The sequence below is a fragment of the Aquarana catesbeiana genome, linkage group LG03, assembly GCF_042186555.1.
Source record: "Aquarana catesbeiana isolate 2022-GZ linkage group LG03, ASM4218655v1, whole genome shotgun sequence".
Taxonomy (NCBI): domain Eukaryota; kingdom Metazoa; phylum Chordata; class Amphibia; order Anura; family Ranidae; genus Aquarana; species Aquarana catesbeiana.
Window position 1 is genome coordinate 188,365,587 of NC_133326.1, and position 24,752 is coordinate 188,390,338.

A 24,752-nucleotide genomic window follows, 5' to 3' on the forward strand; every position below is an offset into this window, starting at 1 on the left:
AAATTTTTACATTATGTGTTTATTTTCTCAGTTGATAGGTAACTTGGACTTTGAAAACCCAAATAATCTTGCTGTTGGCAATGAATATAGTCTAAAAGTTTCAGTACAGGACATCGCTTACCCATATTACAGTCGTACGTAGCATTTTAGCACTATTTCTATTTAAGATTTGGATTACATTTGCACTGAAACATTGTAAATGATATACCTTTTCTGCTTTTTCAGAAAATATTTATGTTTATGTGAAAACAATACCAGTCGATGAATATCCCCCGGTATTTAATAGCTCTTCCTATGTGTTTAACATTTCGGAACTCTCACCACGTAAGTGATTTGATTAAACCAATTTTAGCACAGTACAATGATTTAATATACGTCAAGATAAGTAATCGTGGGAAAAAATGAAAGAGGCATGTTAAAAGGAATGTATAGCATTTTTGTATATATTTTCTTTGTTTTGAACTAAAAAAAATCAAAAACAAAATTGCATTTTTTTTATAACCAAGAGAATCTTATTATGAATATGTTTTTGTTAGCTGAGAGGTAAATGCATGCTGGGTGCAGGGATTCCGTGTTTTTTCGAAGATTTACTCTCTGCTTTTGATCTTGGCTTCTTTCCACGTGCAGAAAGGTTATCTCCCTATGAAATGCTGAAAAAAGATTTCAATGAGGCATTTGTTCTGGTATAGCTCAAACTTAGGTTTCAATCAGATAAACACCTTGGGTCTCATCATTAAAATAAAGTAAGACATGTCTTCTTATGAGATTTTTCACTAGAATGGAAGTGATACACTACACTACTCCATGCATCTAACCCGCTTACCCACCTACAACACCCAGGCTGGGTTCACACTGGTGCGATGCGGAAACCCTGCAAATCAAGTGCGTGTTCCCGCATCACACCTGAATTGCACAGTGGTTTACACTGAGATCTGCAAACCGCTGGGGGTGTCAATGTACAGTTAAGGACACCCCCAGATTGGTTCGCAGATTGCAGTGTGAACTGTGAAATGGTGTAGGAATCAAATCGCATGGGTTTGAACACTCAGGAAGATTACGGAAAGGTGAGTATACATTTTCCTGTCGCATCATGGCAGCATACATTTGGGAAATAACTCGCCAAGTGGGTGGGTTCAAGAAAAAATTAAGTTTATTTAACAAGCAATTGAGGCATTGGCTTGAATGATTGACATCCCGAAATCCACAGTTGACAACTGTGCGGAATCTACTTTGTAGTGGGTCATAAAGATGTTTTTGGAAGACCAAGTTGCAGCCTTGCATATTGTCTCCGCGGACACTGCAGTACGCTACCCACGAAGTTGCCACTGCCCTAGTGGAGGGAGCTTTTAGGCCCTCAGGTATTTGAATCTGCTGTAGAGAATAGGTTTTTTGGATGATCTTCATCAACCATGAGGCAATGGTCCGAGAGGAGGCTGCTTGTCCCCTTCTGAAGCTGTGAGGAATGACTAGAAGGTTATCTGTTTTCCTAAAGGTACTAGTTGCCACAAGATATGCCAAGATGTTACCTTTTACATCCAGTGGATGCAGATCACCTTTAACTGTAAGCAGGGGCGGATCCAGAGTCTAGTCTCAGGAGGGCACTGCCAGAAAATACAATTTTTTGCAGGCAATTTATCTGGGAAATGGCTGGTGTTAGCGCTTCAATCATCCTGGCACCATGGTTTGTTATGGTGTCAGGATGATTGAAGCGCATTATTTCTATTATTACATTGTTATGTAAAATGAAATGGTTCAACTCACCATAATGCAGAATCAGTGGGAGCGCTGAGCGTGTCACTTGCCACCGTCGCCTGCCACCAGATGCGGATTGTTACTTGCCACGCCACCTACCACACATTGCAGATTGTCACTTGCCACGCCACCTGTCACACGTTGGGTATTGTCACTTGCCACCGTCTCCTGCAACCAAATACAGATTGTCACTTGCCATGCTACCTGCCACATGTTGCGGATTGTCACTTGCCACGTCACCTGCCACACGTTGGGTATTGTCACTTGCCACCGTCTCCTGCAACCAAATACAGATTGTCACTTGCCATGCTACCTGCCACTCGTTGCGGACTGTCACTTGCCACACATTGCGGATTGTCCCTTGCCACGTCACCTGTCACTCGTTGCTGATAGTCACTTGCTGTGTCACTTTCCTGCTAAGGTGGGGATTGTCTTTTGCTGTGTCCCAGAATCAGGCAGCAGAGAGATGATGTAACCTCTCTTCTGCCCGCGGCTGCCTGCACAGTGAGGGCGGAACTGCAGGGATGCAGGGTGGGCGGTGAGAGATGATGTCATCTCTCTGCTCCCCGCCCGCCGGCTCGCTGATGGCCAGCTGCCCTCTCACCCACCGAGCTGCCCAGTTGCCCGGTCCGTCTGCTCTCTCACCCGCCCTGCCGCCTGCCTGCGGAGCCGCCCACGCTCTCACCCACCCACCGAGCCGCTAAGCTGTCTACCCACCCAAGGAGCCGCCCACTCTCAGTCGCCCGTCTGCTCTCTCAGTCGCTCGCCTGCTCTCTCAGCCACCCGCCTGTGGAGCCTCCCGCTCTCTCACCCTGCCGCCGAGCTGCTAAGCTGTCCGGCCCGCCCGCTCTCTCACCCGCTTGCGGAGCCGCCCACTCTCTCACCCACCCACTAACTCACCCGCATCTAATTTCTTCCCCTGGATCCGCCCCTGACTGTAAGAAGTGCTAGGAGACTTATCTCTTAGTAAAATGAAATGAAGAAGCGACTTTTGGAATGAATCGATCCCATGGTCTTAGGACCACTCTGTCTGGATAGAAGACTAAACAGGGTTCTTTTGCCAGTAGTACTTCCATCTCTGAAACTCTCTTTGCTGAGGTTATGGCAATGAGGAATGTGACCTTAAGCGTTAAATCCCTTAAGTAAATGGTTCCAATAGGGAAGAAAGCTTTGAGGGATAATGCTTCCAATACAATTGACAGATCCCATGCCCAGAAAGTAGGCTTTCTGGGAGGTCTTATTTTTTTATTTTTTTTTTTTAACAGAGGTAAGTTTATTGCGATCAAAATATTCACATGTCAGTTTACAACATAATATACAGAAGCATGAAGTCAGCACGATTACAGAAGTGTAATTACAAGTAACTGCATTGACAATCACTACCAAATTTCAACAGAGTCTGTTTTATAGTTAGCACATCATCACCAGCATAACTCCCTCACCTGAACCAGTGAGTTCTACATAGATATAACTATCCCCAAGGGGAAGGGAGCAAGGGGGAAGGAGGGAGAGGAGGGAGGGGGAGGAAAGGAATACAGTCCAGGTCAGACTGGGTGTAACGGATATATGGAGGGGGGGAGGAAGGGGGGGAGGGAGAGAGGGGAAGGAAGCGGAAGGGGAAGGGAAGGGAGGGAAGCACCCTTGAACACTTGCAGGTCCATGGTCCACCCCTCCCCAAGGGACCCAAACTAAGGGTCAGCCTCCAGGCTGGGTGGAGAGACACCCAATGGCAGAGATCCCCAGGAGTCTATCCACGAGGACCATCTTTGGTAAAATTTACTTGGACAATTCCTGTTAATATATGTTATCTTATATAGAGGTAGTACCGCATTTAGAGTGTTTTTCCAGGCGAGTATGGTGGGAGGTGTTCCCAATTTCCATTTCAGCATAATTTCTCTACGGGAGGTCTTCTTTTTAGGCAGGCTTTTTGAAACTGTATGACGAGAGGCTCTTGGGCCCATTTTACTCCTTTCATGGCCAATAATGCTGAGACCTGAACTTTTAGGGTATTTGAGCCTAGGCCTTTCTCTAGACCAGACTGAAGGAACTCGAGGATTTGTGCCACCTGTAGACATGACGTGTCCCAACATTGCTGTTGTGAGAATGAAATGAACTTTTCCCAGATTCTCTTGTAGGTATTGTTGGTAGTGGCCTTTCTGGCCTGGAGTAGAGTTTTTATCACTCTTTGAGAACAACCCTGATTTATGAACCTAGACTTTTCAGCCTCCATGCCATCAGATGTAATTTCTCTGGTGACGGGTGAAAAATTAGCCCTGTAGGAATAAATTTGGTGTTACTGGAAGAGGCAGTGAATTCCCTGTGTTCAATTGCATGAGAGTTGTGAACCATGGCCTCCTTGGCCGTAAAGGAATCACTGCTATCACTGTTGATGTTGATCTTTTGAGTCGGAACAGGAACCTCACTATCAGAGTTGGAGGGAAAATGTAGCCTAACTGGAAGTTCCATGGATGCTGCAGGCAGTTTATTCCTTCTGCTGATGGGAAAGCAGCTCTCGAAAGGTACCTCTGGCATTTTGTGTTCTCTGGAGTTGCTGCCAGGTCGATGTCCAGCATACCCCAGGTCTGGGTTATGAGGGAGAAGACCTGATGACTCAGAGGCCACTCGTTGTTGGTTAGGAAGTTTCTGCTTAGGTTGTCGGCTAGATGATTCTGTGCTCCAGGAATGTACACCACTCTAAGATCCTTCAGGTTCATCTGTGCCCATTCGAAGATGGGGCAAACTTCTTCCATAAAAGAACGACTCCTGGTTCCCCCCTGTCTGTTCATGTAAGCTACTGTCACCTTGTTGTCCAAACGTAGTAACACCCCTTTGCCTCTCAAGAGAGGACCGAATGCTAAGAGGGCTTGAAAGGCAGCTCCCAATTCCAGTATGTTGGAAACCATCTCCAAGGCTTGGAATGGAATGGCGTCAGAAGTGACTACTTCCTGTGGAGGAGGAACTATGCACCTGAACCTCTTGAGATTGTGTATATGGGTCCACCACCATATGGATTGTTTGACTTGATTGGAAATAGAGATTGGCTGAGACATCGACACTCAATCCCACTGCCTCAGAAATTAATTCTGAAATATCCTTGTGTGCCATTGGGCACACTGAATCATTGGCAGGGCTTTTTTTCAAGGGGAACTTGGTGGAACTCAGTTCCACCACCTCTGGCTCAGACCCTTTGGTGCCTGCTCACCACAATCACTTGTAAACACAAAAGTCTGGTTTCTGTGTTTACAAGTGACAGCTCTGCACTCTGTATGTAATGCAATCCTGATATTTAATGCCCCTTTAAGACCCTCCTACTGTTTTTGTGAAATTTGACTGAACACACCCACTATTTGATGTGATTTGGAGGGTGTGTGTAGGGGGAGGGGTTTTGTGGGGCCGTGGTTAAGTTCCAGCACCTATTGTTTGAGAAAAAAAGCCTTGATCATTGGTATGGTTGCTTACATTGAGCCTAGAGCGCTAAGGCATGCTCTGGCTGGAATCGATACTGCTGCCAGTAATCTTTTCATTTTCTGAATTAGGAGAGATTACTTTTCTTGGGGAAGTTGTACTCTGTTTAATCGAGTGTCTAGCTCTGCTCCCAAGAAGATCATCTTCTGTGTGGGTTGAAGGTTGCTCTTTTCCCAATTTCTCAGCCGAAACTGTGTGGCAATCAATGTTTCCTGATTGAGAATGAAAGATTCCCAACTGTCTGATGGAGGAGGATGTCGTCCAGGTAATGGTGGACTCTTATACACTTCTCTCAGAATGGCTATCACCGGTAACAGGATCTTTGTGAAAGTCCTGGGGGCAGTGGAAATCCTGAAGGGTAGACTCTGGAACTGAAAGAATCTTTGGAATGTAACGCCTATGGGGACGTGAAGATATGCATCTGATAAATCGATGGATAACATCCAATCTTCCAGATTTATCACGCGAAGGATGGATTGAAGAGTTTCCATCTTGAAGGATTCGACCATGATTTTCCTGTTGAGATTCTTTAGGTCTAGAACTGGGCGTCTTTTTCTTTACTAGAAACAGGAGAGTAGAAGCCTTTCCCTCTCTGGAGCAGTGGAACTTCTACTATCGCCTGTTTCTGGAGCAAGTCCTGAATGTACTTGACTAAGAGCATTCTCTTTCTCGCGATGCTGGAAGCCTGGTTGCATTGAACTGGTCCTTGGGAATTTGGTTTTTGAACCTCCACCTCTGACCGAACTGGACGCAGGCTGAATGGATGCACCATCAAAAATACTTTTTCTGCTTTCCCGTGGAGGAGGATTTTGTTTTTAGGAAGGAAGCCTGGGGATTCCTCCATTTTTTTTAAAATTCCTTTCTGGGTCTGTGTGATTTGATCTCTCTATATCTTTCTGGGAGATTACACTAGAATTGTGGAGGTTTTTGCTGTTTGGGTCTCCTGTCAGAAGGAATGCGATTGACTTTGGATGTGTCTGTGTCAAGCTTTTCTCCAAAAAGATTTGCTCCGTCATATGGAATTTTACACCAGTTCGATTTTGAAGCGGCATCAGCTGTCCAGGGCTTTAGCCATATGGCTCTTCTGGCTGTCCCGGAGGCCAGCATTGCCCTTGAGGAGGATCTGATTGTGTCCACGAAGCCTCTGCAACGAAGTCCCCTGCGAGACTAAGTTTCTGAAGCGCTGTGATTACTTTCTCCTGTTCTGCTCCCTCCAGAATTAGCTTCTCAATGTTAGAAGACCAGTTGGAGATGGCTCTCCCTACAGCTGCCAAAGTGATGGCTGGCCTACAGGCTCCGCCTGCTGCTGCATATGCTCTTTTTAAATCGAGGTCGATTTTTCGGTCTGACACATCACTGCATCCTCTGGAGGTAGTGTTACATGCCTGGCCAAATGCATTAGGGATGCGTCTACCACTGGAGCTGACGCTAACGGCTTACGTTAGGCTATTTTAGTGGGTAGAGTTTTGTCAGTCTGTTGTTTTTTTTTCTCTGGCTTTTCCCACTCATCTTTGATCAATTCCTCCAATTCATCAATGAATGGGAATGATTCTGGATTCTTCTTCAGGTTTGGAAAATATTTTTTTGTTTTCCGTGGGGCTTCTTTAGGCTCTTCCCACTCGATTGCTTCCTTCACGGATTTAAAAAATGGCTCTATCAGGGTAAAATCGAATCCCGTTGAAGCCTCCAGTTCTTCACTGTCAGACAAGTTATCTGCTGTTTTTGAGGTGCTGGGTCTAGCCGCTGAGGAAGTCTGAGGGGGCTTATCTGCTTCAGGTGATGATATTTGTTGGATCGATTCCCTTATTGATTCTCTAATGATGTCAGTCACTTCTCTGGCATCGGTCTCTTTTTCTCTAGTAGCTTCATCAAAGCACGAGTGACAGGCCAATTTTTCTGGAAGAGCTATGGCACCGCAGACCCAGCAAGTGTTTGCGGTGGGGTGGGAGCGATGGCCGGCCAAAGGTGTTCTGTGGGAAGGGGACCTTCTATGGTATGAGTGATGGTGTCCAGAGTGTGACCTTGAGAGACTTTGTCTGCGACCAGAGCGGCTTCTCTGAGTTGAGCGACTTCTTTGGCGCCTTGAGCGGCTCCTTTGGTTATCTGAGCTTCTTCTGCGTCTTGAGTCTGACGATCTTGTGGACCTGATAGGGCTGTCCAATAAGGCAGCATTAGTGGCAAGGCTCTCTTTTTCTCAATCTTTTTCTCAATGGTATGGATTTTTGGGAGGACCCCACGCCATTTTTTTTTAAATTTTGACCGGGGTTCCCCTTAATATCGTAACCAGACCTGAAGGGCCTGGCATGGAAGTTAGGGGGACCCCCACGTCATTTTTTTTTAAAATTTTGGTTCGGGGTTCCCCTGTGGGGAATTCCCATGCCGTTTTTATCAATGAACTTTTATGTGTATTGTCGAACCGGCAATTCATTATTAGCCGTGAGTACTTTTAAACGACTTTTTTTCCTTTGAAATGTCATTTTGCTGTCAGACTGTTCTAAACACGGGAAACATGCGCCCCTTTACAGGCATACTATAGACACCCCCCCAGGTATGAAATTTAAAGGAATATTATACTTTTATTGTTTCTCTTTAAGCATTATTAAAATCACTGCTCCTGAAAAAACTGCAGTTTTTAAAACTTTTTTTTGCATTGATCCATGTCCCCTGGGGCAGGACCCAGGTCCACAAACACTTTTTATGACAATACCATGCAAATAAGCCTTTAAAATTAGCACTTTTGATTTCTCCCATAGACTTTTAAAGGGTGTTCCGTGGCTTTCGAATTTGCCGCGAACACCCCAAATTGTTCGCTGTTCGGAGAACATGAGTTTGACTCGAACTCAAAGCTCATCCCTAGTCCTCACTTATAATTTGTAGCTATTCAGTCCTATCAGGTTGTGTGAGGGGCGGAGTCACAACCCAAACGTATGCTGTCATGATGGGACAGGAAATACATTTATACCATAACCTATCTATTACAATCTTTGACAACCTAACCATATAAATTGTCAGTGTTTAGAATAAAAAAAAACCTCAACAAAGCAGCTGTGAATATATTGTAAGGCCCATGGGGAATTCTGGCATAAGCGACACTTCATTAGCAACAGAATGGCTAAATGTATAGATTATAACCTTGTGGATTGATCCCCTTACTTCCTTTACCAATGATGTGTCACTTCTCCTTTGCCAGCTATTAAGTTGCAGTGGCATTTCAAGCTGAGCAAGCATGTAATGTTTAATAACCTAGTAAACTTAATTTGTTACCATTGCAGCTTCCACGATGGTTGGACAAGTGTATGCTACAGTAGCAGACTACCCCTACATTGGTATAACATACACACTTGTAGCTGGTGGCAGCACACAGAGCATTATAAGCATCTTCTGGTTGAATCCAACAACAGGTCAACTGCTGCTTGCTAATTATGCAGACTATGAGACTACTCCAAAATATCAACTTACAATACAGGCTACATCAAAGTCTTCTGCATCTCCACCTGCACCAAAGACTTCTACAACCTTAGTAAGAAATTGTACATCGTAATGACATAAATTGGATTGGTAGATGTTTATCATGGAAATAAGTGCTTGTTTTAGTTGTAGTTCCATTATTTTACTAAGGTTTCATAACAGTTGTTTAGTATGTTCAACTGTATCAAGACTGTTGTAACAGTATGCCTTGGGCTACACAGATGACATTTTAAAAGTGATGTTAAACCCAAAAACTATGTTCTGTATTATTTTGCAGCTTTGCACTATTCTTAGATGAGGTGGCTGCTTTAGTTTTATTTTTTAAGGCTTTTGCCCCTTTTGTTTTCATCTCTTGTTCCTGCCAGTAAGTCTGTTATTTATAAACTTCCTTTAACAGAACAAGCTGTCTAACAAAAGTGGAAGTGTTAAAATTAAACTTTTTGGTATTAAGTTTGGGGCTTCTTTTACAGGGTAGAATTAAGTGATATCCTGACTACACACATTCATTTTTGGGCAAATTCAAAATCTTAAAATAGGCTTTCTTTTTTTAAATTTAGTTTATTGGTCAAAACAGGACAGTGGACATGCACTATATTGTCAAAAGTATTGGGACACCTGCCTTTACACACACATGAACTTTAATGGCATCCCAGTCTTACTCCATAGAGTTCAGTATTGAGCTGGCCCACCCTTTGCAACTATAAAAGCTTCAACTCTTCTGGGAAGGCTGTCCACAAGGTTTAGGAGTGTGCCTATGGGAACGTTTGACCATTCTTCCAGAAGCATATTTGTGAGGTCAGGCACTGATGTTGGATGAGAAGGCCTGGCTTATAGTCTCAGCTCTAATTCATCCCAAAGGTGTTCTATCGGGTTGAGGTCAGGACTCTGTGCAGGCCAATACAACAAAACAAAACAAAAACTCTTGCGCATAAATGTATAAGCCCGACAGTTCAAAGTTCCCGATGGATGGTAGCTTTCGGCCTTGCTGCCCTCAAGGATAGGGAAATCCTAACATACAGACAAAAAACAGAAAAGAGAGGGTGCACCGGCCTAGTGCATTATCTTTAAAAAGGTTTATTAAAACAGAAAACGTAAAAGTACTACTCACAAGGGTAGATAAAAATCACGCATAATAGTCAAATGATGGTAGCAGTCTCCAGACCTATGGACAAGACGTGCAGACCGCTGCTGGCTGACGCGTTTTGAAGGTAGCACCTTCTTCTTCTGTGCAGGCCAGTCAAGTTCCTCCACCCCAAACTCAGTCATCCGTGTCTTTATGGACCTTGCTTTGTGCACTGGTGCGCAGTTATAGTGGAACATGAAGGGGCCATCCCCAAACTGTTCCCACAAAGTTGGGAGCATGAAATTGTCCAAAATGTCTTGGCATGCTGACACCTTAAGAGTTCCCTTCACTTGACCTAAGGGCCCAAGCCCAACCCCTGAAAAACAACCCCACATCATAATCCCCCCTCCACCAAACTTTATACTTGGCACAATGCAGTCAGGCAAGTAACGTTCTTCTGGCAACCGCCAAACCCAGACACGTCCATCAGATTGCCACACAGAAAAACGTGATTCGTCACTCCAGAGAACATGTCCCCACTGCTCTACATTCCAGTGGCGGCGTGCTTTACACCACTGCATCCAACGCTTTGCATTGCACTTTGTGATGTAAGGCTTGGATGCAGCTGCTCAACCGTGGAAACCCATTCCATGAAGCTGTCCACGCACCGTTGTGCTAATCTGAAGGCCATGTGAAGTTTGGAGGTCTGTAGCTATTGACTCTGCAGACAGTTGGCAACTTCTGCGCACTGTGCACTGCAGCATGCACTGACCCTGCTCTATCCTTTTACAGTATCTCACAAATGTGAATACACCCCTCATACTTTTGTAAATATTTTATCATATCTTTTCATGTGGCAACACTGAAGAAATGACACTTTGCTACAATGTAAAGTAGTGAGTGTACAGCTTGTATAACAGTGTTGTATAACAGTCTGTCCCCTCAAATTAACTCAACACACAGCCATTATTGTCTAAACCGCTGGCAACAAAGATGAGTACACCCCTAAGTGAAAATGGCCAAATTGGACCCAAAGTGTCAATGTTTTGTTTGGCCACCATTATTTTCCAGCACTGCCCTAACCCTCTTGGGCATGGAGTTCACCAGAGCTTCACAGGCTGCCACTGGAGTCCTCTTCCACTCCTCCATGACGACATCACAGAGCTGGTGGATGTTAGAGACCTTGCGCTCCTCCACCTTCCATTTGAGGATGCTCCACAGATGTTCAATAGGGTTTAGGTCTGGAGACATGTTTGGCCAGTCCATCACCTCTACCCTCAGCTTCTTTAGCAAGGAAGTGGTCATCTTGGAAGTGTGTTTGGGGTCGTTATCATGTTGGAATACTGCCCTGTGGCCCAGTCTCCGAAAGGAAGGGATCATGCTCTGATTCAGTATGTCACAGTAAATGTTGGCATTCATGGTTCCCTCAATGAACTGTAGGTCCCCAGTTCTGGCAGCACTCATGCAGCCCCAGATCATGACACTCCCACCACCATGCTTGACTGTAGGCAATACACACTTGTCTTTGTTGCTGCCACACACACTTGACACCATGTGTACCAAATAAGTTTATCTTGGTCTCATCAGACCACAGGATATGGTTGCAGTAATCCATGTCCTTTGTCTGCTTGTCTTCAGCAAACTGTTTGCGGGCTTTCTTGTACATCATCTTTAAAAGAGGCTTCCTTCTGGGACGACAGCCATGCAGACCAATTTGATGCAGGGTGCGGCGTATGGTCTGAGCACTGACAGGCTCTCTCCCCACCCCTTCAACCTCTGCAGCAATGCTGGCAGCACTCATACGTCTATTTCCCAAAGACAACCTCTGGATATGATGCTGAGCACGTGCACTCAACTTCTTTGTTTGACCATGGTGAGGCCGAAACCGCTGTATAGTTTTGGCCACCATGCTGCAGCTCAGTTTCATGGTCTTGGCAATCTTCTTATAGCCTAGGCCATCTTTATGTAGAGCAACAATTCTTTTTTTCAGATCCTCAGAGAGTTCTTTGTCATGAGGTGCCATGTTGAACGTGCAGTAACCAGTATGAGAGAGTGAAAGCGATAACACCAAATTTAACACATCTGCTCCCCATTCACACCTGAGACCTTGTAACACTAATGAGTCACATGACACCGGGGAGAGAGAATGGCTAATTGGACCCAATTTGGACATTTTCACTTAGGGGTATACTCACTTTTGTTGCCAGTGGTTTAGACATTAATGGCTGTGTGTTGAGTTATTTTGGGGGGACAGCAAATTTACATGGTTATACAAGCTATACACTCACTACCTTACATTGTAGCAACGTGTCATTTCTTTAGTGTTGTCACATGAAAAGATATAATAAAATATTTACAAAAATATGAGGGGTGTACTCACTTTTGTGAGATACTGTATGTGGCCTACCACTTTGTGGCTGAGCTGCTGTTGTTCCCAGTTGCTTCCACTCTGTTATAAAAACAGTTAACCGTAGAATCTTTAGTAGCAAGGAAATTTCACAGATGGACTTATTGCACAGGTGGCAACCTATCACTGTACCACGTTTGAATTCACTGAGCTCCTATTTTTTTCCTATTTTTGTTCACAAATCTTTGTAGAAGCAGTCTGCATACCTAGGTGCTTGATTTTATACACTTTTGGCCATGGAGGTGATTGGAACACCTGAATCCAATGATTTGGAGGGGTGTCCCAATACTTTTAGCAATATAGTGTATTCTGCAGTTATAGATAGCTCTACATTTCAACAGCGTTCTTAGTGGCTAGATGATATGGTTGTGCAGGTACTTCGTTCATTCCCATTATCCCTAGTTGGTGGTGAATCCCTACGTTTTAGCCCTAATAAATAGATAATACATGTGCCAACGTGACCTGTTCAGTCTTGACCATCACATGGTCCTGTACTTAGAAACAGTGGATATAGGTGGTTAGCCTTTCATGGTCAGAGAAGGGGTGGGTGATTAAAGAAAGAGTGGAGGGAGGTTAGGTAGGAAATTGTAATTGTATAGGAAATTGGGAAAGGGGGGGGGGGGAGAGGGTCGGTGAGATTTTAATCACAAAAAAATGACTAAAGGCAACCTTTTAGCAACAACTTATATTAACAACTTGAACTTGAAAACTTTTAGTAGAACTTTGGGACTACATTGCCTTTATTTATTTAAATGTTTTCATGAGTTAAATTTGATGGGATGGCAAGTAGTTAAAAGTTTAACAACCGCCATGTTTTTTGTCAAGCATTAGGGACAGTTTAAATGAACTGTGTAGTGGTATTGTGTATATTTTCTTTATTATAGTTGAAATGAAAATGTACAGTTCTTTTATTTTTTTGTTTAAGCCAGGTACATTTAAACCTTACATATTAATATTATACATTCTTATTATCTATCAGCTAGTGGAGATATGAATCTGTTTTTCAAATTTTTTGTTGCATGCTAAAAAAAAGGCCAGTTTTGGCTGCTTTGGACTTCTGTGTCTTCCCTGGGAAAACAAATGCCAGTATTTGCCAAGAGGTATGGCTGGTAGCTAATATTAATGGTAGAGTGTAGACCCATGTTCATAGTTGTAGAATGATATATCCTGCTGCCTGTTATTTCATACCCTCAAAATATCTTATGTTTAAATAAATGTATAATGACTTCTTGGGACATAACTGTTTGCCTTTACTGTTTAGGTAACAGTGAATATATTAGAAGCTAATGATGAAAAACCCATATGTAAACCAAATTCCTACACATTGTCTGTACCAGTGACTCAAGCAACAGGAACAAATATTCAGAATTTTAAGCTGACTTGTGAAGATCGAGATTCTGGACCCACATCATTCCAGTATTTCATCAATTCAGGTACGTATTTTGCCCATCAGTGTAAAATGACCCCATACTGTGAGCATACCATATGGTTTTCTACAAGTTTGAATAGAATAGGTCACATCATTTTATTAGTTGCAGCCTTTGTCAGCAGTGCCATGGACAGAACATTCCAGGTTCTTCACTTAATGTACTACTGCCTGGAATTCATGTTTATATATTCTTTTACTTTAACTGCTTCATTGCCTTTTCACATGGCTGCTTGTTTTTTCAGATGGGATGTTTGCTACACATTATAATTGCTGTCTTATTTTGTCTTCTTATGTTATTAAAAATAAATTCTATAGTTTATGTATTACATAAAAACGCAGTTTTAGTCTTTTTATGTTTTTAGATATATATTCAAAATCAATTGAAGAGGAGTTCTAGCCCCCCCACGAAAAATTAAAAGTCAGCAGCTACAAATACTGCAGCTGCTGACTTTTAACATATGGACACTTACCTGTCCAGGGAGCCCACGATGTCGGCACCCCAGCCGATTTTCGGATCGGCTGTCGGGTGCAGCTGCTGCCATTCCAGTTAAGGAATGAGAACCGGCTGTGAAAGACTTCACTGCCGGTTCCCTACTGTACATGCACGAAGCGCACTGCGCTTTCTAATTGGTCCGGCAGCAGAGGAAGGAAGAGAGGGCCGAACTTCCAGGAGACCGGGCCGCGGCCAGGTCTCCTGGAAGTGGGGAACGGTACCTTTCAAAAACAAGTACCTGTTCCCCACTCCCCCCTGAAAGGTGCCAAATGTGGCACCAGAGTGGGGAGGAGACGGATAAGAGGAAGTTTCACTTTTGAGTGGAACTCTGCTTTAAAGCGGGGTTCCACTCAAATTTTTAACTTAATCTTACCCCCTTCAGTTAATTGCATAGATGTTCAAATGCCGCACAAAATTTTTTTTTATCGCTGTAATTACCTTTATATTGTACTTTATTGTGGCACTTCCTGTCTCTCCTCCCATGGGAGTAGGCGTGTTTATTGCCTTTCCCCAGCGCCGCACTGTCTCCTGGGAGCTTAGTGTCAGGCTTCCCAAGATTCAGTGCGGAAACAATGATCATGCACGTGAACAAGCTGTGAATGAACAGCATTCACTGCATCCCGGAAATCAATGCTTGTGGGCTTCACATGCCTACAAGCAAGATGGAAACAGCCAGCATCACATTTTTTAAGTTATCCTTCAGTACGAAAACAGACAGAGGCGGAAATATTACACCCAAACTGTGAGTATTATTTTGGGATTAGTAAAGTGTCTCAATGACCTAAAAAAAAAAAAAGATTGGTTGCCAGACTCCCGCTTTAACTTCAGGAAACACTGCTACTTAGTCCATTCAGATAATTTAATGGTGTCTGTTTATAGACTAATTTCTACTTTATCTCCTGCCCACTTTATACTTACTTCTTCAGCTATACCCTGCTGTTCTGCGCTCTTTTGCAGCTGTCAATAAAATACCTGGTAGTCACCCTCTCTGCCATTTGAAAGCATTAGCGTCTAGGAGCATTACATCATGGGAGGAGCTTGCATGCTTCTCCATATCCAGAAACACTGGGCATATTGCAGTGGTAATGACAAACAAAGCTTTGGCAGGAAATTGCTGGAGAGGCAAGTATAAAGTGGTCTGGGATGGACATTATACAGACACTGTGTAATCTTTCAAAAAACATTGAGGCTGGGTTCACACTAGAGCACTGAGCGGCTCACAGCAGGGGTCCAGTGCGTCTCTATTCACCAGTTCAGATCCAATTTCAGCCCAAATTTTTGGCTGAATTCAGACCTGAAATGAACCAAAAGACGCACGGGGCTCCAGTGCAATTCGAACCGGAGCCGCCATGGAGATGTGTGACATGGCTCCATAGAAACCTGCATCCAATTCTCAATAGTGTGAACCCAACCTTAAAGTGTTGTTAGAGGCAATAATGCAAAACAGGGTCAGAATTACAAAGCACAAGCATATACTGCAGAATAATACAAAACAGATTATGAAACCTGCAGAAACATGGTTTCTTCAGAAAAGTGTCTCTGTGGCTCAATCAGGGTAACATGTGGCTGCAGAGTATAGTATCTATAAGACTCTATAACAAAAGGGTGTCAAGCTGACAAACAATACTTTACTGAAGCTACTTGCAATTATCCTCATAAACAGCATCCCTCATAGTGAAGTCCAGGATAGCTCTGGTAACACAGTTTAACAGCTGGAGGGATTCAAGGTCCAAGGACACAGGGTCACTCCACAGAACTGCAGTACTCTGGTAGCTATCAGGGAGGTGCTGCCCACAATAGTTGGGTTTTCTTGAGAAGCTGTGTGCCATTAGGCTCCTGCCCTACTGCCTACCTCTATGCCAATTCTGAAAGTGAAGAGTCTCTAACCTGACTGAAGGTGACTTGCCTGGCTATCTCTGCTTCATCAAATGTGGCCTCTCTGATCTGTCGAGGAAGGGAAGCTGAGAAACTAATCTTCCCTGGGAATCCAGAGAGTTGTGAAAGTAAAGTTAGAAAGTTATGTGCCTACCAGTGGCGGTGCATCCATAAGGGCACACGGGCACAGCCCCCTCTCTCCTGCCACCTCCTCTAGGACCAATGGATAGATTCATGCTTTGCATGAATCTATATATGGCCACCGCTGCCACCCCCTATTCAGATGCCCGCCCCTTTTTTTGGCGCTGGGCGCCTGAATTACAGCAGCGGGGGGTGTTTTTGAAGCACCTGTTTAAAGCCATAGGCTCTAATAGGCGTCAAAAAAAGTGACCTGCAAGCTCCATGCTGGGCGCTCGCAGGTCACTCAGCTGTGTTAGAAAAGCGAATGAACCTTCACTTTCCTAACACTAAACCGCCTCTCCGCCAATCAGGCGCTCAGGTCTGTTACCTGTCTCCTGATTGGCTGAAACAACAGGTGCCGCTATTGGATGCCTATCAGGAGGAGAGGATGGGAGATGACAGCAGGAGATGCACAAAGGACCCCGCTCGTCGCTGTCACCCGCTGCCCCACCAAGACAGGGTAAGTGCCGGGGAGACAGCGAGCGGGCGCAGGGGGGTTTACACTGGGGGCATTCAAGGGCACACTGGCAGCATTTAATGGGCACACTGGCAGCATATGATAGGCACACTGGCAGCATTTGATGGGCACACTGGCAGCATTTGATGGGCACACTGGCAGCGTTTGATGGCACAGTGGCAGAGTTTGATGGGCACAGTGGCAGCGTTTAATGGGCACAGTGGCAGCGTTTGGCTCAGTGGCTGCAATTGATGGCAAAGTGGCTGCATTTGATAGCACAGTGGCAGGGTTTGGGCACAGTGGCAGTGTTTGATGGCACAGTGGCTGCAATTAATGGCACAGTGGCAGCATTTGAGGGCACAGTGGCAGCGTTTGATGGGCACAGTGGCAGCGTTTTATGGGCACAGTGACAGCGTCTGGTGGGCACAGTGGCAGCATTTGATGGGCACATTGGCAGCATTTGATGACACAGTGGCTGCAATTGATGATTTTTTTTTTTTTTAAATTTGCGCCCCCCCAAAAAAATTTTGAGCTACAGCCGCCACTGGTGCCTACATCTGAGTATGAGTAAATGAGCACTCTGCTACAGGTATTCGTAAGTTAATATATTTATATTCTATTTTTATTGCTGCTGTTTAGTTTGTGCTTTATAGTAATATATCAGTTAATAACTCTTTATAGACTGTACCATCTTCCTGTATGTCTGGTAATACCACAAATGTCTGTGTAATATACACCCATGTTTATGTTAATTACAGGTAATATAAACAACCATTTTGCTTTCTCACCTACGGCTGGGTCCAACGTCTCCCGTCTAATCCTTGCCAACCCATTTGATTACACCAATGGTGGAGACCAATCTTGGAATTACAAGTTGCTGGTTTATATTACTGATGGCAATTTAATATCTAGTTCACCTCAACCAGTAGGCCTTATTCAGACTGGCACCGTGACTTTATATATTAATGTCTATATTCCTGGCTTGACTACCACTATAACAACTACTACAGTAAGTATTCAACTAATAACAAATATCAATATCAGCATTATTAAGTTCAGAGTTTATGTATCAGTGACTGCAATAAAACGTATAAAAGTATAATGCAAACTGAAAAGTCCATAAGTGAAGATTAGCAAAAACACTGAGCCTGAAAGACACATTGCTACACATAGATAAAGTATATACTAAGATGACTGTACAGGGAAAATGTGTCTTTTTCCCTCTACCACCTGAAAGCATACGCTGAATGCACCTTATTAGTAAATAAAATCTATATGCTTAGGGCTTTCATTTTTCAACCTTTCACTTTCTTGAGTGTTCCATGGCACATCACTGTTTGGAAAAAGCTGTGTTCTAAGAGCACGAGACAAAAACTATCATTCTACACAACAAAGATTCCAGACTCTTCCCATGAAGATCCCTCTGTAGTCTGATTATGCATACACAGGGTTTATTTTCTCAGAGAATAGGTGGAGGAACCCCCCTTTCTGCCCCTACCCACCATTCCTTGGTTCCATCCCCTACCTGCCTCCCAGTACTGCCCTTTTAAGTATAGTGTAAAGTATAGTGTATGTGTAAAGGGAAAATATAGTGTACTTTCAGCGGTGCATATTTAGATTAATTGTTGAAGGATTACCCTAACTGTCCTGGTAACTAAAACTAGATACACACTATACAACTTTTGTTGTTCAAATTTCTTCAGATTTACCTTCAACCATGTAGTGCAAGGGCTTGCCTGATTGCATACAAATTTAAAGTGTTTTGGTTTGACCTCACATTATATGGTTTTGGTAAATCTAGTGGGAAAAAATCTAAAGATAATTGTACAGTGCATATCAAGCTTAAAATCTTACTTAATTGTTCTTTTGATAAAGTGATCCATAACCACTTGAGTACTCGCCTGTACTACTCCTTCATTGCTTGGCCATTTTCAGTTTTCAGTGCTGCGATAGTTTGGCTGCTAATTACTGCTAATTACAGCACCCCAAAAAGTATTGTGAAAAAATTGAAAAGGCCTCATTTAGACTTGTGGTTGGGGGGATAGCAAAAATGCAGAGTTGAGCCATGTTTCTGCCATCTGCCAACCCCCCCCCCCCCCCTTAAGCTACAATATTTTTACTATTATACAGGATTTATATAGCGACAACAATTTACACAGTGCTTTACAATGTAGAGGGGGACAGTACAATTACAATACAGAATGAATAGGAGGGCCTTGAACATGGAGCTTACAATCAAAAGAGAGGGGGTGGTACAAAAGGCAAAAGCTTCAGGGGATGATCTGATGGAGGTCACTCGGGTACAGTTCTTAGGTGGAGATGGGGTAGGCTTCCCTGAATAAGTGAGTTTTCAGGGATCGCCTAAAGGCAGACAGGCTAGGGGCTGACCAGTCATACTGGGGCTAGGAGTTCCAGAGGATGTGAAAAGCTCTGGAGAAGTCCTGGAAGTGAGCATGGGAGGAGTTAACAAGGGAGCTAGAAGGCAGGAGGGAGGAGCGAAGAGGATGATTTGGGTGATATCTGCAGATGAGGTTGGTGATGTAGATGGGGGCGATGTTGTGGATGGCCTTGTATGTTGTGGTTAGCATTTTGAATTTTATATGATGGAGTAGCCAGCAAAGGGATTGGCAGAGAGGAGCAGCAGTCACGTATCGGTTAGTAAGGTGTATTAGTCTAGCAGCAGCATTCATAATAATCTCTGAGCGTTTTTTCCATCAGTGTTTATGCACGTATGGTGTGAACGAGGCCCTAAAGTATTTTTTCAAGTGACTTTCACATGCTAGCAAGCGTTCCCTGTCCATTATTATTATTATACATGATTTATATAGCGCCAACAGTTTACGCAGCACTTTACAATGTAGAGAGGGGAACAGCACAATTACAGTACAGTTCAATACAGAAGGGACAGGAGGGCCCTGCTCGTAGAGCTTACATTCTAAAGGGAGGGGGTGGTGGTACAAAAGGTAATAGTGAATTGTGGAGTGAATTGTGTAATTGTGAAGGTAACAACTAGTGGCTTAATGCAAATACTCTCTCACACAAACCGAGAATGTTTTTAATGAATTGGCCTACTCATAGACTTGCATTTTGATAAGGAGCAGTAAAGCCCAAAGCACTGCAAAACAGGAAGCAAATACGAATACCTAAAAATTATGCCAGGAAATCATTGGCCAGCTGAGCATAAAAAAAAACCTCTTGTGTACAAACACAGCCTAAAATGTAAAGTACTTTCTCCCACTTTCATAGTTTAACCGCTTCAGCCCCAGAAGATTTTACCCCCTTCCTGACCAGTGCAATTTGGCACTGCGTCGCTTTAACTGACAATTGCGCGGTCGTGCGACCTTGCACCCAAACAAAATTGACGTCCTTTTTTTCCCACAAATAGAGCTTTCTTTTGGTGGTAATTGATCACCTCTGCGGTTTTTATTTTTTGAGTTATAAACAAAAAAAGAGCGACAATTTTGAAAAAAAAAGCAATTTTTTTAACTTTTTGCTATTATAAATATCCCCCAAAAATATATTTTAAAAAAAAAATTTTCCTCGGTTTAGGCCGATATGTATTCTTCTACATATTTTTTGTAAAAAAAATTGCAATAAGCGTATATTGATTGGTTTGCGCAAAAGTTATAGTGTCTACAAAATAGGGGATAGTTTTATGGCATTTTTATTATTAGTTTTTTTATTAGTAATGGCGGCGATCTGTGATTTTTTTCGTGACTGCGACATTATGTCGGACACTTTTGGACCATTGTCATTTATACAGCGATCAGTGCTATAAAAATGCACTGATTACTATGTAAATTACACTGGCAGTGAAGGGGTTAACCACTGGGGGCGATGAAGGAGTTAAGTGTATCACTGCTCTTGATTACATTTTCCTCTTGGTTGATTCATGTAATGTCCCCAGTGACTGTGCTTTATAAAAAAATGCAGCTATATACCTGTTTACAGAGTGCTGATCGGCGCTCACATGCTCTCTCCTCTCTCGGCCTGACAGCTGCAGCGGGTGGGACTGGGGATCCCCTGCTGACATCAGTCAGGAGGGGAGGAGGGGAGGAGGAGAGGAGGAGAGAGGTGGCCCTGCTCGCTGCAGCTGTCATGTCAGAGAGGAGAGAGGCGGCGGGTCACATGAGCGCCGATCGATGCTCTGTAAACAGGTATATAGCTGAATTTTTTTTATAAAGCACTGTCACAGGAGGAAATTAAATGAATCAACTGAGAGGATAATGCAAATTTAACCCTAATTTGAGCAGCAAGGGGAGGGGGCGGGCACGGACACAGAGCTGACAGGCAGGGAAGGGAGGGGGGAGAGGATGGAGGAGAGCACAGAGGGGAGACAGGTGACACAGCGGATGATGGAGGCATGTACACTGACAACGGTGTCAGAGCTCAGCAGCCATGGTATACCGTGGTCAGTTTACAAAGGGGAGGGCAGAAACTGGCAGGATCAGCCAGGTATTTCAGGTGATACAGGGGGGCAAATGACACAGCACAAGCACTGTGCTGTATAACATGCTTTAAAGGAACAGGATATTTTTACATTTTTTGTTAGGTTAACAAACACTTTACCATCCAAAATCCAATGGTGTTCAGTTGTGCCTGTTCACACTTGAGCATAATGTCGCATGAAGCTTCTAGCTTGAAAAAGTACATATGCTTCTTCAGAGCTACAAGCATCAGGTGTTTTTGGTCCCAGAAGATGTAAATGGGAGCGCCTTAAAAAATGTGCAAACACACATAAAAATGCACAATTTATTTCCCTAGTAACTAGATTTCCATTGGCTAAAATAATAATAAATTAAAACAATCTAGCTTCAGACGCCCACAAAAGCACCTGCAACCAAAGACACTAAGCTCAAGTGTGATTGCAGCCTAAAGTTATATAAAAAGGAAACACGGCAGATCCAGTATTTACAGAGTTTGTGTAAATAAGTGGCTTAAAAATTCTAAAGGCATTTTTCTACTCTGTCACCTCTGATGTTTTGAATGGCAGTCTTCAAATTGCTTGCATTTCCTTCCTCCACTAGAACAAAGACTGTTTCTTTATCACCATTCACAACATCGCACAATCACATATTGTCTATGACTGGATTAGAGCTTTACAATGTGTATCTGCTGACATGCATGGAAACCTGATACAGTGCATTTGTTACTGATCTCTCTAGGTGACAAGGTGATGAAGCTTTTAGCAGAGATCTTACACACTAATGCTGGCCATACACTATACGAAATATCGGCCGAACACATTTTCGAAAAACGAGCGTTCGACCGTGACCGCAAACGATCGTGCCATCATGTAATGACCGATAAATCGTTCAGTGGACATAAATAAATAATTTTTTGTTCGTTTTTTTACATATACCTAGTGCAGACAGTTCGGACAGGAAACACTTTAACCTTGCCATTTATCGTACGTTCGGCAGAAATTTTCCAAACTTGCCGTTCGTTTTTTTTTTCCACAAAAACGTCACAAACAATTATAGATTTGTGCCCATTAACTTGCCGAAAAACGAACAAAGTGTCTATATGAATGATTTTTCGGCCGATTTTTTGTATAGTGTATAGCCAGCATAAGACATGACCAAAGGGTGTGCAGTTGTTGCAAGGCTAACAAGCCCAGTACCGAGCCTGAGCATTATAGCTGATCCACTTTATTTATGAGCTGTGTTCTGATATTGCTCAGAATAAATCAGCATTTCTCTTTTTTGCATGTGTGTTTTGCCTTTCTGATTACTAAATCACAAGTAAGCAAATTAGGAATAAAAAAGTATACTAAATTTTATTCTAAATTACCTGTAAGGCAGGTCATGCATATCGGTTCATGTACGGCCAGCCTAAAGGGCTGATTAGCACTAGGCGGTTTCTGTACCATACAGAACAGATTGCTTCTTCAGGTCCTTAACCTGTTGCATTTAGTTATATCTCTATATATCAGGTAAGTATTTAAAGCTGTTGTGAAACTGCAATATAGATATTTCAATATTTAAGTTAACAAGTGTCACTGGGAAAAAGGATGAATAATGACTATATAAGAGCTGTGAAAGTATGATTTGGTATACTGGAACTAAGCTCATCGATTTAATGGTTTCCTAAAACTGGTACATTCAAGGCGTGCAGTGAATGATAACTGTCACAGTTACTTGTCCTCTGAACTGAACTGTCAAACCATCAATTGTTAGTGTCATGACAAATCACATGTACAGCACCATGGCAACTGCAGATCAAATAGAGGCTAAGAAGGCAACTTCCTTGGCTGTAAAGGAGAGGAGGGTTTAGTTCCACTTTAAGCTGATTTTCTAGCATGTTCAAGTTTGCTGAGCTGAAAGAGAAGTAAAATCTGTAGTAATAGGTTCCATATAGCCTTGCCATAAAGCAGCTCACTGCTCCCCTCTGTGTGGCTGCCAGAGACTCCCCCCCATCCAATCTAATTACATAACACTGAAGGACGTTTCTATTCTGCTGCAGCCCCCCACATTCCCCATTTGTTTCTTAATGTAGCCTGCCATACCATGCAGAGAGGGGGAAGAAATTACTCATTGCACATTTTATCAAATACTTATACTTGCTGGTTATATCTTGCAAAAATTATTTATTCAGTTTAATAACAATAATATTTCACGCATGATTTTAATAATTTCTATTTGTATGTTTCCAGCCTAGTGTTATCTATGTAGTGAATAGAGAAAATGTGTATTCGGGGGCTGCATGGTATGTGCCTTTTGTGATCACAGTTGGCTGTTTGCTTCTTCTTGGCTTGCTCGGGCTCTTGGGTTACCTCATTGCAAAATACTGTCCATGCAGGAGAAGTCCCAAGCCAGATACTGAAATGTTGTGAGTATTCAGTTCAAAACGACTTCAAATTTAAATGTAGTTTTTATATGCCTACAACAAGGTTTGGTCTGTCATGTATCAAAGACAGAATATGTATCCATTCAGATAATTTTGTGACCTTCACAATGAAAGAAGATTTTGAAGTCAAGTGACAAAGACGCTGGTTTGATTTACACATAGATTGTTAACTTTGCAGAGAGAATTATCCCCAGAGCAGAAGTGAATGAGGCAAGGCTCTGTTGGCTTCCATCATCCAATCATGTGCAAGCAAAAATGCTGTTTTTTTTTTTATTTCATGTGATTGGGTACTCTTTGCAATGTGACGTTTCACCACATTTAAAAGACTCTGGGGATAATTCCCTTGCACAGTGCAACTTCCCTTGCAAAGTGAACAGTCTATTTGCCTATAGTAAATCAACCTCATGATCACTGAGGCCTGTGGCTTCTAAAAAAAAAAAAAAAACATGATTTATTGAAAGCTTTCCAGAAAAGGAAAAGATTTCCAGTAAATGATCCCCTCCATACAGTTTTGTGGAGGTATCTCTTTTTGCAGAGACTTCTTTTCCCTAGTTTTCCTGGTATTCTAGTTATGCCAGTCGACTATACAGCAAAAGAGTCTCATTACATTTAAAGGGAAAATCAAGCCCACATTCAAGGGCACCCAATGTGAGTTAGTCATTCACATTGTATAGTACCAAATGAGGGAAGTGTAAGAGGAAGGATCCCCAGAACTGTTGTCTGGAATGGTCTCAAACAGGGACAACCTTTTAGATTAAAGTAAAGCTGGCCAAAGACAGACCGAAATTCAGCTACTTCAGCAGGGACCGGCTGAATTTCGATCAGTGTGTGGCCATCTCTTTTTGACAGAAGTCACTCATTAGAGCAACTTCTGTGGAATGGACAAGTTAGAAACTTTTCTTGATCAGTAGCTGCAACCGCTGATCAGTGTATTCTGACAGGTCGTCCTAGGGAGGGACAATTCAATCATCCAATTTGTTTGGTCTGTTGGTTTCAAAAAATTACCCAACTATGGCCAGCTTAAGTTAAAGTTTCTCAATAGATAAATTCCATATTTGTTACTGTTTCTGCTGTTTCCTTACCAATACTGAAAGTGGTTACTAGATCTAATCATGTGACTGTAAATTCCTTATTTATATACAGTATATCAAAATGCTCTTTAAGCTTTAAGGGAATATGAGTGCTGTGTTTTATATGCCATTTTAAGATATTGTTTTAGACACTGTATTCCCATTCAATTTGATTCTATGATATATTACTAACCTAGCAAAAATGGTCCTTCTGAAAATTTGAAATTCTAAATTCCACATATGA

At 42.9% G+C, this 24,752-nt stretch overlaps 1 protein-coding gene across 1 annotated transcript in view; it reads left to right on the forward strand.

Annotated features, from left to right (window-relative positions):
• The window catches only part of CDHR3 (cadherin related family member 3), a 97,984-nt gene that overhangs the window by 63,176 nt on the left and 10,056 nt on the right, over window positions 1-24,752 (forward strand). Inside the window, exons 10-15 of the mRNA XM_073623551.1 lie at window positions 32-134; window positions 226-324; window positions 8,490-8,737; window positions 13,417-13,588; window positions 17,348-17,598; window positions 23,245-23,420. Of these exons, the coding sequence (XP_073479652.1) occupies window positions 32-134; window positions 226-324; window positions 8,490-8,737; window positions 13,417-13,588; window positions 17,348-17,598; window positions 23,245-23,420 (1,049 nt within the window). The remainder of the gene's footprint in view (window positions 1-31; window positions 135-225; window positions 325-8,489; window positions 8,738-13,416; window positions 13,589-17,347; window positions 17,599-23,244; window positions 23,421-24,752) is intronic.